The sequence below is a fragment of the Nycticebus coucang genome, chromosome 10, assembly GCF_027406575.1.
Source record: "Nycticebus coucang isolate mNycCou1 chromosome 10, mNycCou1.pri, whole genome shotgun sequence".
Lineage (NCBI taxonomy): Eukaryota > Metazoa > Chordata > Mammalia > Primates > Lorisidae > Nycticebus > Nycticebus coucang.
The window spans coordinates 129,188,328-129,205,917 of record NC_069789.1 but is presented as its reverse complement, the minus strand read 5'-3'; the positions used below and the strand labels follow the sequence as shown (position 1 = coordinate 129,205,917).

The window sequence follows — 17,590 nt, the reverse complement described above, 5'->3', positions numbered from 1 at the left end:
ACAAAACACAGAAGCTTGGAGTGCTAGGGCAGGGCCTGCTACCTTGCTATCTCTTCCTTGGGGGACCATGCTGTAGCAAGGAGCCCCGGGAGACCTCTGCCCAGGGCCTGGGAATGCCCGTCCAGTCCCAGGCAGCATTGCTCCTGCATTAGGGGGCAGCAGGTGGGGAGGGGAAGGGGGAGGGGGAGCTACATTGCCCGTATTCACTGTTCTCTGCTCTCTTCGGCCAAGCAGGCTCTGGGATGGGGGAGGGTGGTCAGTACCTGGATCAACCTAGTTAAAACCTCTGCTCTGTTCAGAAATCTTGCCTATTTGCATCTCATGGTTCTAAAAAAGTGAGGTGTCCGTAGGACACCAGGGAGTCAGGACATCCTTTGGGTCCCACAATTCTGGTCTACATAGAACAGTGGAAAGGGCTGGATACCCCATCCCCCCTCCTATCACACCAGACCTCAGCACCACAACAGCAGGGGACAGGAGATGGCAGTTCCTGCAAGAGGGGAAGTAGCCTGTGCTCATTCTCTCTGAGGCCTGCAATTCTGCAATTTCTACCTTTCTAAGTTTAGAAATTCCAGAGAGGGGTGCTCTTCCAACATAGTTGGATGGGGGATGGCGGAAAGAATTCTTACTTCCTGCCTGATCCCCTCTGACCAGTGCCTCCTTTCTGCTCTTTTAAATTATTTCATGTCAGTGTAAAGGATGTGAGAGGCCTTTCTCCATCTTCGACGGTGATACCTCTTCTGAAATATTCAACATATGCGCGTTCTGCCGGATAGATGCAAGGGACTTACTAGAGGAGTGTCCATCATCAGCAAGGGAGGACTGGTCATCAATAGACAGCGAGTATGACTGGACCGCCACCAGTCCTTCAAGTAGCACAGACTACCTGTAGTGTAGGTTTCAGGGCTTTGCAGGGACCTTTCTCTTGGGCCCCTCCCAGCTGAGGGAGCCTGCCAGCCCCACAGGGCAGGGCAGAGCTCTAGCTGGACTCCTACCAGAGTGAGTCTAGTCTGCTCAGCTCTGCAGCATTTTTGTGGAGTGGAACTTTATTCTTAGCTTTCATGAAAAATAAATCTAGATTCCTTTGGAAAACAAGTGTGCCTGTGCATTCTGGAAGCAGTTTTGTCCTTTCTGGGCTTTATGACCTGGTGTACATGCTGTCTCGTTTTCAGAACACATTATGGGCTCACATTCTGGGGACTGGAGTTGCCCTGTAAGGTGACCCTTGGAGGCTGGCACCAGCAGTTCCCGAGGAAGGGTTTGTCAAATGGATATGAAGATGTGTGGGGCTCCCTTTGTGAGTGAGTGACTGCAGGTGTCTCTGGGGCTAATGCCCTCAGATGGCCACCTGCTCAGAGCAGAGGCAGGCCTGGATAGGTAAGGGGATGGTGGTGGCATTTCCATTACAGGATGCCTCATGCTCTGTGCCCTAGATGTCTCAATTTCCAGATTGTCCATGCCTACGTACAGCACAGATGAATTCAGAAAGAGTAGAAGTTTTCAGTTAGGACGAAGGTCCCCCTTTTCCGTTTGGTATGTATAGATGGCATACTTTTTTTGAAATGTTATTAATATGCCCCTAGGTCCATTATACAAACTTAACTACAGGACTGATTTATGCAGTGTCGATCGTCTGGCATCCAATAATTGTGCACCCAAGCCCTATGGGGCAGGTCCCACGGTTGGTGCCGTCCTCCGCAGTCACAGCCCAGCTGACTGCTCACATCCAAGCTGGCTGCGCAATATTATCCATGTATTTACACGAGTGATGTATGAACAGGTCAAAGCTCCACTTACGCCCTCTCCTCAGTTGGGGCCCCCATGCGGAGAAGCCCCGTTACTCGTGGCCTCCCTCCTCCCGGCAGGGTCTGAGGCCGCCCCACGCAGGTGTACCGGTCCCCCGGGCTGAGGAGGTCGGCCAGACATCACAAGCAGTCGGCCCCTCTGATGGCACTTAGGTTGCCGTTCCAGATAGCACAGGGTGAAACGAAACCTTCTGTGCACGTATTTTTGCAAACTTAAACTTCTGCGGATGAACGGGGTGGCGATTTGGGGCTTTGTTGCTGCTGCCCAGAGGCTCTCTGAAAAGTGCTGGGACAGGTGGCTGCCCCGCTGGAGTGAGGAGACCCCCACGGAGCAAGCGAGAGCATGGGCGGGTCGGCCCGAAGCCCGCGATCCCTCAGCGCCAGCGGGGCCCGCCTGAAGCTGCGGGCTCCCGGAACTGAGAGGCTGAACTCACCCGGTTCACGCCGGACCCTCGCGGCCCGGCCGGACGCAGAGGAGAGGCGGCCCGTACGCGCCGGCGGGGAGGCGCCCCCTGCCGGCCGGGGAGGCTCCTCCTGCGGGCTGGGGGCTCGGCCAGAGGAACTACGCCACTTCCGGCGGGGAGAAGGCCGGGACCCCCGGGAGCGTATTCCAAATTGGGGTGTTCGGGCTTCACTTTGGAGACACTCGGTGACCGGGCATCCGGCCTTCCCAGGCCCCGCCCCTAATGTGAGACCCGAGCTTCCGCTTTCCGTGCTGTGTTCTAAGCCTTGGCTACAGCGGTCAACTCAGACCCACACCGTACGTACGCCTGCGGCGGATAAAGTTTATGCGCATGCGCGCGGCCGACGGGGTATCCAGTGATAGGGAAGAGATTTTCGCAGTACTTACGCGGGCGGCGCCGTGGCTTAGTTGGTTAAAGCGCCTGTCTAGTAAACAGGAGATCCTGGGTTCGAATCCCAGCGGTGCCTCAACCGAGCGTCCATGCTCTTTCCATTTTGTCCCTTCCTTTTCCTGCTGCGTCCTGATCCAGCTCCACTCACTTGAAGGGAGCGAGAAGGAGCCTGAGCTGTCTTTTATAGCCGGACCCCCTGTCCCGCGTGGCCTCAGCTCAGCTCGGCTGGGCGGGGCATGGATGCTGCGGGCAGCCGGGGTTGGCCGGGCGCGCGGGGCCGTGGGAAGCTCGCGGGCCGCGCTCCGTAACCCGCGGGAGTCCGCGCGGCGGCTGCGGTCGCCTGTGGGCAGGAGCCGGCGCTCCTCTGGCGTGGGGTCCTCGCGCTCGGCCCGCAAGGAAGCGGCCACCGCAGCCTTCCGAGGACTGCTGAGCTCCACTCCTGCTTTGTAAATAAAAACCTCAGGACCATCCTCCTGACTCCTTTTGCAAAGGAGGAGGCTGCTGAGTCGTGCAAATGAGTTCGTCGCGCATCAGCCAGATCCTCCGGGAAGGGCGTCTGCACGGACTGGACCGCCCCCGCGCGCCCGCCCGCCCCATCACTCTCCTGGAACCCCCTGGCCGACCTTCCCTGAACAAGGACATGCAGGCTGTAACTTTGGGTCTGCAGCCTAAGTCTGGGTCCCCAAACTAAAGTCCGTTCATTCCGCAGTAATAATCATGCTTGGTCCTGAGTGGATAGAAATTGGCTGGAGACCAAAGAAAGGAGTTTACACAGGCAAGGCTCTGGACGGGGATGGGGGTGGTGGGGGTGGTGGGGGCGGTGCAGGAACCATGAGGAGACATCGCTGGTTAAGGAACAACCTGATGGGCTCTCTGAACAAAGGGCTGGGAACTTTTAAAGGGGAGAGAGAGAAAGTTTGATGCTAGCCTTGAAGTTTGGCCGGCGGCTGCCCACCCGGCAATCATGGTTCTTCTATTGCCTGTTTCATCGGAGTGTTAAATCTCCACCCTTGGACACGATTTTTGGCACTTAAATGAGGCAAAATGTTTATGAGCGGTCAACTTTGGGCTGCATCAAGGCAGTTACCAATTTGTGCTGGCTTTGGGTCTGTGGGGCCTCTGCTCCAGTGGTTGGTATGTTTTGTTAAAGAAGCTGGGTGTTAATCATTTTCAAAGTCTTTGTTCCATATTGCAAGCAGACTTAAGCCTTGGGCGAGGCTGAGGCAGGTACGGTTCCAATTACAGGCTTATCTGCCCAGGTGCAGAATAGAGACAGGACTTGAGCAAACATTCTTCCACCTACCCAGGGGGGACATCTGCATAATGGATACTTTTTTTTTCTTATCTAATATTCACCTTATTTTATGTGAAATATAGATTTCCTGGGTCTCACAAGAATGTAACTGTTCTGTCTCACTGCCCACCCCCCCTTCTTTCTTTCTGTATGCCCTATTGCCCTTTTTCCCAAAGTGTTTCCTCACTATGGAAAAACAACCACGTATTTATTTGTGTGTGGTATGTGTTTTTCCTGGAGTATCCTCAACTTTGGCTTAATAAGCTTCCATTGATTGCGGTCCTTGCCTCCATCACTCCTTTTAAGTTGTCATCCTCCAGCCACACAATTGATGCCACTGTTTTATAGACAGAGGCCTGGGGCTTAGTGAGGTTGGGGGAGGTCCAAAGGGGAAGAGTGCAGGACTGAGTCCTGCCAGTGTGACAGTCAGTTTGATGACTGCATGAAAACTGCACGTGAGGGGAAGATCAAATGGGACTGTGCCCAGTTCCAAGGCCCAAGTGAGGGGCCTGAGCTGAGGGTACAAATCTCTGGGGTTTGTGAACACATTTGCATGTGGGAGCCTACTAAAGAGCAATTGCAACTGAGTCTTTGAGGGGACCGGGTGATGCATTGGAATTTTTAAAAAATTCTGCAGGGATTCACTGATGTCAAACCCAGAAGGACAGTCCAATGAGCTACAGAAATTGCAGTTGCAGCATGAGGCTCTGTTCCAAATACTCAAATTCACCTGCCCCAGAAACAGTTCCTTTCTTTGCATCTCCTATGGGTCTCAGTTTATTGTTTGGTTTTTCTCATGTTTTGTCTTGTTCTTTGCAGGTTGTTTGATTTTGATTGACATTTCCAAGGCAGGTGGATTGCTTGAGCTCAGGAGTTCAAGTCCAGTCTGAGCAAGACCAAGACCTCCTCTCTAAAAAGTAGCTAGGCCGGGCAGCGCCTGTGGCTCAGCGGGTAGGGCGCCGGTCCCATATGCCAGAGGTGGTGGGTTCAAACCCAGCCCCGGCCAAATTAAAAAAAAAAAAAAAAAAAAAAAGTAGCTAGGCCAGGTGTGGTGGCTCTCGCCTGTAATCCTAGCACTCTGGGAAGCTGAGATGGTAGATTACCCTGAGCTCACAGGCTCAAGACCAGACTGCCCAGAGCAAGACTTTGTCTCTAAAAATAGCCAGGCATTGTGACAAGTGCCTGTAGTCCCAGCTACTTGGGAGGCTGAGACAAGAGAATCCCTGGAGCCCGAGAGTTTGAGGTTGCTGTGAGCTATGACTTCACAGCACTCTACCAAGGGTGACAAAATGAGACTCTTGTCTCAAAAAAACAACAAACAAATAAAAAGCAGCCAGGTGGTGCCTCTGGCTCAGAGGAGTAGGGCACCGCCCCGTGTGCCGGAGGTGGCGGGTTCAAGCCCAGCCCCAGCCAAAAACTGCAAAAAAATAAAAAATAAAAAATAAAATAAAATAAAATAAGGTCATTTAAAAAAAAAAAAGTATCCAGGTGTCACGTTGGGTGCCTGTAGTTCCAGGTACTTGGGAAGCTGAGGCAAGAGGATCACTAGAGCCCAGGAGTTTGAGATTTCTGTAAGATTTTGCTCTGTTTGAGATTTCTGCTCTCTACCCAGGGCGACAGACTAAGACTCCGTCTCAAAAACAAACAACAACAAAAAAAGACCAACAAGGGGTTTTGGTGTATTCATAGAGTTGCATGACCATAACCCAGCTCATTTTTAGAAGGTTTTGTATCACCTCCTGTATTGGTCAAGGTTCTCTAGAGAAATAAAACCAACAGTGTAATATCTGTCCTATAGGTCTGTGTGTATACACATACACACATACATATGTGTTCACAAATACACCAGTATACACACATGTTCCTCATCTTATAATGGAACTACATCCCCATAAGCCCATCATAATTTGAAAATATTGTAAGTGGAGAATGCATTTGATATCCTTAACATATCAAGCATCATAGCTTTGCTTAGCCTATCTTAAATGTGCTTAGAACACTTACATTAGCTTACAATTGGGCAAAATCAGCTAACACAAAGGTTCTTTTCTTTTTTTTTTCTTTTTTTTGAGGCAGAGTCTCAAGCTGTTGCCCTGGGTAGAGTGCTGTGGCGTCACCGCTCACAGCAACCTCCAACTCCTGGAGTTAAGTGATTCTCTTGCCTCAGCCTCCCAAGTAGCTGGGATTACAGGCGCCCGCCACAACGCCCGGCTATTTTTTTGTTGTAGTTGTCATTGTTGTTTTAGCTGGTGTGGGTGGGTTTGGACCCACCAGCCCTGGTTTATGTGGCCAGTACCCAACCCACTGAGCCACGGATGCTGCCACAAAGGTTATTTTGTAATGAAATGTTAAACATCTTACATAATTTATTGAGTACTGTGCTGAAGGTGAAAACCAGAATGCTACTCCACACGTTGACCTGGTATTGTGGTACTTCTAGGAAGGATGCACCCTCTTGGGGGCATCAAAAAGTGGAACAAAACAAAATAAAACCAGAATGGTTGTGTATGCACTCAAAGCATGATTTCTCTGAGTGTGCATTGCTTTGGCACTGTTATTTATTTATTTATTTATTTATTTATTTTTGAAACAGAGTCTCATTCTGGTGCTCTGGGTAGAGTGCCGTGGCGTCATCATAGCTCACAGCAACCTCAAACTCCGGGGCTCACACAATTCTCTTGCCTCAGCCTCCTGAGTAGATGGGACTACAGGCACCCACCACGACACCTAACTAGTTTTTCTATTTTTAATAGAAATGGGGTCTTGCTTTGCTCAGGCTGGTCTTGGTCTCCTGAGCTCAAACAATCTACCCTCCTTGGCCTCCCAGAGTGCTGGGATTACAGGTATGAACTACCATGCCTGGCTACTTTTGCACCATCACAGAGTCAAAAAAAAATACGTTGAACCATCCATAAGTTGGGAATGAGAGAGAGAAAGGGAGGGGGGTTGAGAGAAACAGAAAGAGGGGGAAAAGACAGACAGAGATTGAGATTTATTCTAAGATTTGGACAAGAAATGGCTCACGTGATTCTAGAGGCTGAGACATTCCAAGACCTGCCTCTGGCAAGCTGCTCATGAGATAAGTCCCAGTCCCAAAGCTGACAAGCTTAAGACCCAAGAAAAGTCAATTTTTCAGTTCAAGTCTGAAGGTAAGAGAAGACTCATGTCCCAGGTGAAGCAGGCAGGCAGGCAGGAGGAGTTTCATCCCCCTTTAGGCTTGTTTTTCTTTTCAGTTGATTGGGTTGAGGCCACCATCTGGTAGAGAGGGCAAGCTGCTTTACTCTGTGTAGGAATTCATCCCCAAGCACCTCACACACACACACAGTAACACTCAACAAAATATCTATTGTAGCGGCTCCCGCCTGTAATCCCAGCTCTCTGGGAGGCCAAAGTGGGTGGATCACTTAAGCTCAAGAGTGTGAGACCAGCCTGAGCAAAGTGTGACCCCCATCTCTACAAAAAACTTAGCCAGACATGATGGTGGGCACCTGTAGTCCCAGCAACTCTGGAGGCTGAGGGAGGAGGATCACTTGAGCCCAGGAGTTTGAGGCTGCTGCAAGTTACAATGAATCACTGCACTCTAGCCTGAGAGACCAGTGCAAGACTGTCTCAAAAAAATAAAAATATATGGGCACCTCATGGCCTGGCCAAGTTGGCACAAACATTAACTACTATACTGCCTCAAAAAATCCTACCTGCTTTAACCACAGCGTTTCCGGTTTCTCCACATTTTTCAAGGCAGTTTTGATTTGCATTGTTCTAGTGACTGGTGATGTTGAACATCTTTTGACATGTTTCTCAGCCCCCTATATCTCTTCTCTGGAGAAATGTCTATTTAGATACTTTGTCTATTTTTTTTTTTTTTTAGAGACTGAGTCTTACTTTATCACCCTGGGGAGAGTGCTGTGGTGTCACAGCTCACAGCAACCTCCAACTCATGGGCTTAGGCGATTCTCTTGCCTTAGCCTCCCGAGTAGCTGGGACTACAGGTGCCTGCCACAGTGCCTGGCTATTTTTTGTTGCAGTTTGGCGGGGGCTGGGTTTGAACCCACCACCCTTGGTATATGGGGCTGGTGCTCTACCCACTGAACCACAGGCACTGCCCTACTTGGTCTATTTTTAATTAGGTTATTTGTCTTTTTTTTTTTTTTTTTTTTTGAAGAGACAGAGTCTCACTTTATGGCCCTCGGTAGAGTGCTGTGGCCTCACACAACTCACAGCAACCTCCAACTCCTGGGCTTAAGCGATTCTCGTGCCTCAGCCTCCCGAGTAGCTGGGACTACAGGCCCCCACCACAACACCCAGCTATCTTTTGGTTGCAGTTTGGCCGGGGCTGGGTTTGAACCCGCCACCCTCGGTATATGGGGCTGGTGCCTTACCGACTGAGCCACAGGCACCACCCAGGTTATTTGTCTTTTTAATATCATGCTGTAATAATTCTTTAAATAATCTCATAAAAGTTCCTTATCAGATACAGGATTTGAAAATCTTTTCTCTCATTTTGTGAATTTTCTCTTTATCTTTCGTGTGTGTGTCCCTGAGTGGGCACAGAATCTTTTTGCTTTCTTGATACTTAGTGTCCTTTGAAGTACAAAAGCTTTCAATTTTGATTAAGCCAAATTTACCTAGTTTTATTTCGTTGCTTGTGGTTTTAATGTTATATCTAGTGTGTTATTGCCAAATCCAAGGTCACAAGGATTTGCTCCAGTGTTTTCTTCTAAGGGCTTTATAGTTTTTGGCTTTTACGTTTAAATTCCAGATCCATTTTCAGTTAATTTTGTAAACATTATGCAGGAGAGATCCACCTTCATTCTTTCCCATGTAGATGGTCCCAGCACCATTTTTTGAAAAGACCTTTTGTCCCCAGGGGTCTTTGGTCTTTCGTGGAAAATCAAGTGACCATAAATACGGATGCTTATTAGTGGATTCTCAATTCAAACTCATTGATCTTACATTTATCCATGTGCCTGTCTGTACACACTGTCTTGGTAACTGTAGCTACATACTAAGTTTTTTTTTTTTTTTTTGTAGAGACAGAGTCTCACTTTATGGCCCTCGGTAGAGTGCCGTGGCCTCACACAGCTCACAAGCAACCTCCAACTCCTGGGCTTAAGTGATTCTCTTGCCTCAGCCTCCCGAGTAGCTGGGACTACAGGCGCCCGCCACAATGCCCGGCTATTTTTTGGTTGCAGTTTGGCCGGGGCCGGGTTTGAACCCGCCACCCTCGGTATATGGGGCCAGCGCCTTACCGATTGAGCCACAGGCGCCGCCCCATACTAAGTTTTTAAATTGGGAAGTGTGAGCCTGCCAAAGCTGTTCTTCCTCAAGATTGTTTTGGTTATTCTTGGTCTCTAGAATTTCCATATAAGTTTTATTTTATTTTATTTTACTTAGTTTTGGGGGGAGGGGCAGAGTCTCACTTTGTTGCCCTTGGTAGAGTGCTGTGGCATCACAGCTCACAGCAAGCTCAAACTCTTGGGTTTAAGCAATTCTCTTGCCTCAGCCTCCCAAGTAGCTGGGACTACAGGCGCCCACCACAACACCTGGGTATTTCCTTGTTGCAGTTGTCATTGTTGTTTAGCAGGCCTGGGCGGGGCTTGAACCTGCCAGCCTCTGTGCATGTGGCTGACACCGTAACCACTGTGCCACGGGGGCTGAGCCTCCATATGAATTTTAGAATCAGTCTGTCAATTTCTGCAAAGAACCCAGCTGGGATTTTGTTAGGGGTTTTATTGAATCTATTTTATTTATTTTATTTTAACAATATTAAGAGATGTTATCTATCTCAACAATACTAAGTTTTCCAATTCATGAACATGGGATATCTTTCTATTTATTTAAGTGTTCTTTAATTTCTTTCAACAATATTTTTTGTTTTCAAAGCATTTTTGCACTTCTTTTGTTAAGTTTGTTTTTAAGTTTCTTTGTTATGTTATTACAAATAGAACTGTTTTAAAATTGCATTTTCAGATTGTTAATTGCCAACATATACATATACATAAACTTTTTCGACTTAGTCTTGTATCTTGCCAACTTGCTGAACTCTTTCATTAGTTCAAATCAATTTTAAGTGATTTTTTTTTTTTTTTTTTTGAGACAGAGCCTCAAGCTGTCCCCCTGGGTAGAGTGCTGTCACATCACAGCTCACAGCAACCTCCAACTCCTGGGCTCAAGCGATTCTCCTGCCTCCACCTCCCAAGTAGCTGGGACTACAGGCACCTGCCACAACGCCCGGCTATTTTTTTGTTGTAGTTGTCATTCCTGTTGTTTTAGCAGGACCGGGCCAGGTTTGAACCTGCCATCCCTGGTGTACGTGGCCAGTGCCCTAACCACTGAGCTATGAGCACCAAGCCCCCAAAGTTCAGGTGTTTTTTTTTTTTTTTGGTAGAGACAGAGTCTCACTTTATGGCCCTCGGTAGAGTGCCGTGGCCTCACACAGCTCACAGCAACCTCCAACTCCTGGGCTTAAGCGATTCTCTTGCCTCAGCCTCCCGAGTAGCTGGGACTACAGGCGCCTGCCACAACGCCCGGCTATTTTTTTGGTTGCAGTTTGGCCGGGCCGGGTTTAGAACCCGTCACCCTCGGTATATGGGGCTGGCGCCTTACCAACTGAGCCACAGGTGCCGCCCCAGTTCAGGTGTTTTTAAACGTACGTTATCTACATGGTCATTTTGGAAACCTTTGCAGGTGAGTGTCCCTAGATTCTTCACATTCTTGTCTACCACCGTCAGCATTCTTGACTTGGCTGTGGTTGTCACATGAGTCAGAGGATCTCCTCCCTCATTGGTGGACAGTTGGGGTGGTGTTGGGATGGTCTCTGAATCTCACCACACTGGATATAGCTGGGAGGGTGGCCTTCCCCTCACACACAGGCTTCTTGGTGGGCATGAGTTTTTCTAGGACAAAGGCGAGAGGGAATAACTGAACATAGCTTGTGCATACTTTGTATTTAATAGCTGCTGCCAAAAGGTCCTCTCAAGGCCACTCTGATTCCTCCCTCCTCCTCCACACCTGCCAGCCCGGGAGCCTGGCAACATGGTGGGAAGTTTTGCAAAGCCATTTGCATCCCTTCTGTCAGTTACCTATTAATTTCCTTTGCTCAGTATTTCAGATGTGTTGTTTTCCTTATCTATTTGTAGGTGGCATTTTATTAGGTGACAGTCCTTGCCTTGTATAGATATGATGAGTATTATGTCTGTGTCGTTTGCCTTTTAGTTTTGTTCCAGTCTCTTTTATCTTTTCACTCACTCACATTCTCTTTTAAGTCCTTTGATCAAGTTTACAGTGTTCTTTTTTTTTTTTTTCCTGGCCGGGACTGGGTTTGAACCCGCCACCTCCAGCATATAGGACTGGCGCCCTACTCCTTGAGCCACAGGCGCCGCCCCGTTTACAGTGTTCTTAATCTAGCTCTTATACATTTCTGGCGGGATGTACTTATAGGTATGGTGACTAGGATAATTTCCCTATTGCTTTTTTAATTGCACATGGTTGCTGTGTAGGAGTGTCTTTGATGTTTAAATGTGGTTCTTTAAAGCATCCTTCTTGCCTGACTCTCATTACTGTCAATAATTCATTTGATTTTTTGGCAGATTCTGGGTTGTGCAAATTGGGATATTGAATAATAACTTGATCATAAAGGAAAAAAAAAAGACAAGTTACAAACTGGAAAAAGATATCTGTAATACATATAAATGACAAACTAATTTTCAGTAAGGCCGGGCGTGGTGACTCACACCTGTCATCCCAGGACTCTGGGAGGCTGAGGCCAGTGGATTGCTTAAGCTCAGGAGTTCAAGACCAGCCCGAGCTAGAGCGAGACCCTGTCTGTAAAAATAGCCCAGTAGAGTGGTAGGCACCTGTAGTCCCAGCTACTTGGGAGGCTTAGGCAAGAGGATCACTTGAGCCCAAGAGTTTGAGGTTGCTGTGAGCTATGTATGACACCATGGCACTCTATCAAGGGCGACAAAGTGAGATTCTGTCTCAAACAATAAATAAATCAATAAATAATTTTCAGTAGAGGAAGGACTCAGGGAGTTTAGCAGAGTAGTGAACATTGCTTCATTTTACCATGGTCGGTGCTCTCACCGCAGGGCAGCTGTCCATCTGCAGGGTTGCAGGAATGTTCCATAACTGTTTGTGTGCTATCCAATTCTGGACTGAGGGGTTCCAGATAGACGAAGGTTTCCTAACTGCTTCTAGAGGAAGGTTTCACATGTAATGACTGTCTGGAGAGGTGGCCTCAGCCTCCGGGAAGAACCCTCCTGTGGCCTCTGAGAAGAACCTGCTTACTGCCAGGGAAGGCTGAAAGTGTGGTCCCCCTTGTTCTGGGTTCTCAGCTGGAAGAGGCAAAGTCATTCATCAGTTTCCCTCACGGTCCACCTCCATTCAATCCAGATGATTTTTGTCAATCAAAATTTAATGGCAAAAGTATTTCTACAAATGATATTTGTGAGATTCTATTTTGTAATTTAAAAGAATAACTAACATGAAAATAAAAACATGTCACTTCCGGGCCGGCCCCCCTGAGCCCGTGCACTACGTCAGTGCCTCTGTCACTGCCACGTCGCGGACGTGGTGACCACAAAAACTATGGATATACTCTTCAGAATAAGAGGAGGCCTTGATCTGGCTTTTCAGCTAGCTACTGCTAATGAATTTTTTATCAAGAAGGCACTAAAACATATGTTGTGTGATCTGTCTACTGAGCTTTCTTCAAATGCGCTTGTGTTCAGAATTTGCCACAGTTCACTGTATGTATGGCCCCACAGTGATGTAAACACCATACCCGGAGAGCTGACTGATAGCTCTGCTTGTAAGACCATATTGCGCTTTATTCAATTTGAGCAGGAAGAAGATATAAAACGAAAATTCATGAGAAAGAAAGACAAAAAGTTATCGGACATGCATCAAATAGTAAATATAGATCTTATGCTGGAAATGTCAACCTCTCTGGCAGCTGTAACCCCCATCATTGAAAGGGAAAATGGAGGACACCACTACGTTAATATGACCTTACCAGTTGATGTAGTTGTATCTGTGGCTCCGGAAGAAACATGGGGAAAAGTTCGTAAACTCCTAGTTGACGCGATTCATAGTCAACTAAGTGATATGGAAAAATGCATTTTGAAATATATGAAAGGAACATCTATCGTGGTCCCTGAACCACTGCACTTTTTATTACCAGGAAAAAAAAATCTTGTAACAATTTCATATCCATCAGGAATTCCAGATGGTCAGCTTCAGGCCTATAGAAAGGAATTACATGATCTCTTCAATCTCCCTCATGACAGACCTTACTTCAAAAGGTCTAATGCTTATCACTTTCCAGATGAGCCATACAAAGATGGTTACATAAGAAATCCACATATTTATCTTAATCCACCAAACATGGAGACTGGTATGGCACTAGTTGATGCCGGTGACAAACCAGCAGCATTTGTGGGATCACGGCAATGGATTGGATCCATTGAGGTTCAGCTGGTACTAAACCAATTGATTGGTATAACTTCAAAAATACTGTTTGTCAGCCAAGGTTCAGAAATAGCCTCTCAAGGACGGGAACTGGCTAATCATTTCCAAAGCGAAGGAACGCCAGTTATGATCGGGGGAGGAATTTTGGCCCACACAATACTTGGTGTTGCATGGAATGAGATAACAGGGCAGATAAAATTTCTAATTCTAGATCCACATTACACAGGAGCCGAAGATCTACAGGTTATTTTAGAAAAGGGCTGGTGTGGATGGAAGGGCCCAGACTTTTGGAACAAAGATGCTTACTATAATTTACGCCTTCCTCAGCGACCAAATATTATTTAAAGTGTCCTGGAGTCAAAGGCTGCAGTAAAGTGGTATTATAAATTTAATAAAGAATAAGTTTAATTAAAAAAAGAAAATAAAAACATGTCACACCACATTTTATTTCTTAAAGTTAATTGCATTATACTTTAACCCAAAACACTCATCAGAATTCAATTTGAATTCAGCAAAGGTGAAATGTCTCTTAGGTATAAAACCATTTCCCGTGTGCTCTGGGGGCTGGAAACACACATTTAGAAGGTGTAGAGTGAGCGATTCCAGGCTGGCATGGCGTTGAGACGGGAGCCAAGGGCAGGTGTAGGAATTACGGGGGATGAGGTTCCTGCCTTCCTGTCTTGCTCCCTCACTATCCGTGACCCTGAGATGCTCTGTCACTTCTCTTTGAACCAAGAGGAGCTCATTAGCAGGCTATTGAGATCGATTCTTTTAAAAAAATAAAGTGGCTGTAGAGTCAGCCACTAGCTGGGCTTACTCTGCTGTGCTGTGGCGATTTCCTGAAACTGAATTGCATGAAGTAGCCTATGAGCTTTGCTTTGAGGAGGGTTCTGGAAGCCAGCCAATGCCCCAACAGGACCTTGTCTATTTCCTTTTCTCTTCTTTGATTTTCCCTTCCTTTTTTTTTTTGAGACAGAGTCTCACTTCGTCACACTGGCTAGAGTGCAGTGATGCCATCATAGCTCACTGCAACCTCAACTCCTGGGAGGCTCAAATGAGCCTCCTGACTCAGCCTCCTGAGTAGCTGGGTCTACAGCTAATGTGTTTTTTTTCTTTGTAGAAATGTGATAGGGGGATCTCACTATGTTACCTAGGATGGTCTTGAACTCCTGGCCTTAAGTCCTCCTCCTGCCTTGGTCTTCCAAATTGCCCCGTCTCCTCTTGAGTGCCTCAGCAGCTTCTCCAGCTCAGTCGCTCAGACAGGCAGCTAAGGGTGGCTGCAGGCATGGGGGCAGGCACTTGGGTTGGCTCCCACTCAGGTGCCATTGAGTAAACCCAGGCCTACGAGAATCAAGCCCTGGAGACGGCCGGGCTGATCAGATTCATCTGGTGCTGGAATGTGAACCTCTGATCCCCCCTTTCAGTGACTCCCAGAGCTCATTTTAATGCAGGAAACCAAGAGAATTTTGTCCTAAGCACCATAACTTATGGTACAGAATAGAATAATATAAACCCATGTCTTGAACAAATGTCTAGATCACGTTTCTAAATTTATAAAATGTCCTTGTTATTGAGCTAAGAATTTATTTTAGATCACAGCATTTTAAGGGTTAACTAATGAAGAGATCTATAATTATTATTGTAGACTTTATTCTTTACATTCTAAAATTAACTCATTTGTGATTAATGTATAGCCATCTATTAGCTATATAAACGTGTATAATTTCTCCAAATAAATTAAGACTAGATTTTATCTTCATAACCAGTCATATCCACAAAAGTAATATGGTATATACATATTTACTGTTACATCTTTTTTTTCTTTTTTTGAGACAGGGTCTCAAGCTGTCGCCCTGGGTAGAGTGCTGTGGCGTCACAGCTCACAGCAACCTCAAACTCCTGGGCTTACGCGATTCTCTTGCCTCAGCCTCCCAAGTAGCTGAGACTACAGGCGCCCGCCACAACGCCCGGCTACCTTTTGGTTGCAGTTCAGCCGGGGCCGGGTTTGAACCCGCCACCCTCGGTATACAGGGCCGGCGCCTTACCGACTGAGCCACAGGCGCCGCCCGGCCCTAAAGTTTCTAATACTTTGCTGAGCAATTTGGCATCTATGTTCATGTGGCATATTGGTCTGTAATTTTCTTTTCTTACAAAATGTTTGGTTTTTCTCTGAGGATAATTTTGGCCTCATAAAATGAGGTGGAAAGCATTCTCTCCTATTTTATTTTCCTAAAAAGATTGTATTGAATTGGTACAATTTCTTCCTCATTTGTCTGGTAGAATTTACCAACAAAACCATCTAGGCATGAAGCTTTCTTTGTTGAAAGGTTTTAATTATTAATAAAAATTCAATTTCTTTAAAAGATATAGTGATACTCACCTTATTTATTTCTTCTTCTTTTTTTTTTCTTGCAGTTTTTGGCCAAGGCCGGGTTTGAACCCACCACCTCCAGTATATGAGGCCAGCGCCCTACTCCCTGAGCCACAGGCACCACCCTATCTATTTCTTCTTGAGTAAGCTTTGGTAGATTCTTTGTTTGTTTGGTAGATTCTTACTCTGTTGCCCAGGCTAACATGCAGTGGTGTCATCACAACTCACTGTAACCTCAAACTACTGGGTTCAAGGGATCCTCCCAAGTAGCTGGGACTGCAGGCACCCTCCACAACATGCAGCTAATTTCTCTATTTTCAGTAGAAGTAAGGACTCACTCTTGTTCAGGCTGAACGCCTGAACTCAAGGGATCCTCTCACGTTGCTCTCCCAGAAGCTAGGGTTACAGGTGTGAGCCACCATGCCTGGGTGAGCTTTGGTAGATTCTTAGGAAGTTAAGCATACACTTACCATACAGTCCAGCAATCTCCCTCCTGATATTTATCCAAATGAATAGAAAATTTACCTTCACACCAAAACATGTCAATTCCTAAGTTCTGTGGCAAGTTACAGGACTCCCCACAGCAATATCTATGATGGCTCCTGCTCAATGCCAATTCCCAGGGCTTCAAGACCAGACAATCCTAGTCCTTGACCACAGCTGGACACTGTAAAGATGGTCGGTCTTTATAGAGAAATAATAGAAAAATTATTAACTCGTAGTATTTCGGCAAGGCTTAAGATCTCTCTGCCTGCTTGCTTTCTCTTGCCGGCCCCCACCCCTCACCCCTGTGGGTCTCTGTCCATGGAGGTGCCCAACAGACCGAAAGGAAATGTGAATTCTCTTTACATTTCCCCAGCTCCTTTGTCTTTTTGAATTTGTTCTTTTAAGTTTCATGTGATTCCTGAGTGTCCCTGATAGATGGAAAATCAGGCCTAAGGGTTGGAAACACCCAGGAAAATGTCTGTCTACAATTCTTGCCTGAGGAAGCACAGATTGTAGCATTCACATTCACAACACCTTGTGAATTTGGCCGCAATGACCACCCCGTCCGCCTTAAATTCAGCTCCCCACTGGACCTCAGGCTGCATTCTCCCGGTCTTGCTTTGAGCCGCGCTGCCATCCTCTCACTTTCCCTCCTGCCCACGTCCCCTCTCACTCTCTGCTCTCTGCTTTCTTCTCGCTCTCATCTCTCCCCCCACACTCTCTTCCTTTCCTGTAAGAAAAACAAACTCATGGGCCGTGCCTGTGGCTCAAGGGAGTAGGGCGCCGGCCCCATATGCCAGAGGTGGTTCAAACCCAGCCCTGGCCAAAAACTGCAAAAAAAAAAAAAAGAAAAAGAAACAAATTCATACTTTTATATTCTAATCTTGGCCTAGAGGAATTCTTTTCTCCCACTGTGAGTATCACCTGTGAGCATTTTGGAAAGCTGTCGGACACCTGACCCAGGCTGGGTCACTCAGAGGCACCAGGCCAGGCTAGGCCAATCAGTCTTTCCATACAATTAGGAATTTTGCTGGCGGGCTTGTAATGTGTGTGTAGTGTTAAGTGCTGTATGAAAGGTTTAAATGAGGCTGCCAGGGAGATGTTCAGACCAAATTTATCCAAAGGGAAGGACAACCAGCTTGGGGCAGTGGAGAGATAGCATCTGCATCCAGGGGCATTAGAGACCACTTTTATATGGGGCCGGAGGGGGAGGGCACATTCCACAGCTTGTTTGGCAAGTTAGAATCCTTTGGCCGAACTTCTGGGAGCTGGGCTAGCCAAATCTTTTGTGTCTTTGTCTTAGGAGGAG

The 17,590-nt window shown here is 47.0% G+C and overlaps 2 protein-coding genes and 1 non-coding gene across 3 annotated transcripts in view; all 3 read left to right on the top strand.

Moving 5' to 3' along the window:
- The window catches only part of WDR88 (WD repeat domain 88), a 53,458-nt gene extending 51,367 nt beyond the window's left edge, over window positions 1-2,091 (top strand). Inside the window, exon 11 of the mRNA XM_053606190.1 lies at window positions 692-2,091. Within this exon, the coding sequence (XP_053462165.1) occupies window positions 692-892 (201 nt within the window). The 3' untranslated portion in view covers window positions 893-2,091. The remainder of the gene's footprint in view (window positions 1-691) is intronic.
- A 570-nt stretch (window positions 2,092-2,661) lies between these two features.
- On the top strand, window positions 2,662-2,735 carry TRNAT-AGU (transfer RNA threonine (anticodon AGU)). Its single transcript has one exon. It is a non-coding gene; the product is annotated as a tRNA-Thr (tRNA).
- Window positions 2,736-12,458: 9,723 nt separating this feature from the next.
- Window positions 12,459-13,828, top strand: LOC128597229 (ufm1-specific protease 2-like). Its single transcript, XM_053607436.1, has one exon. It carries the CDS (start codon window positions 12,543-12,545, stop codon window positions 13,767-13,769), a length of 1,227 nt encoding a protein of 408 aa, XP_053463411.1. The 5' UTR covers window positions 12,459-12,542; the 3' UTR covers window positions 13,770-13,828.
- The last annotated feature ends 3,762 nt before the right edge of the window (window positions 13,829-17,590 follow it).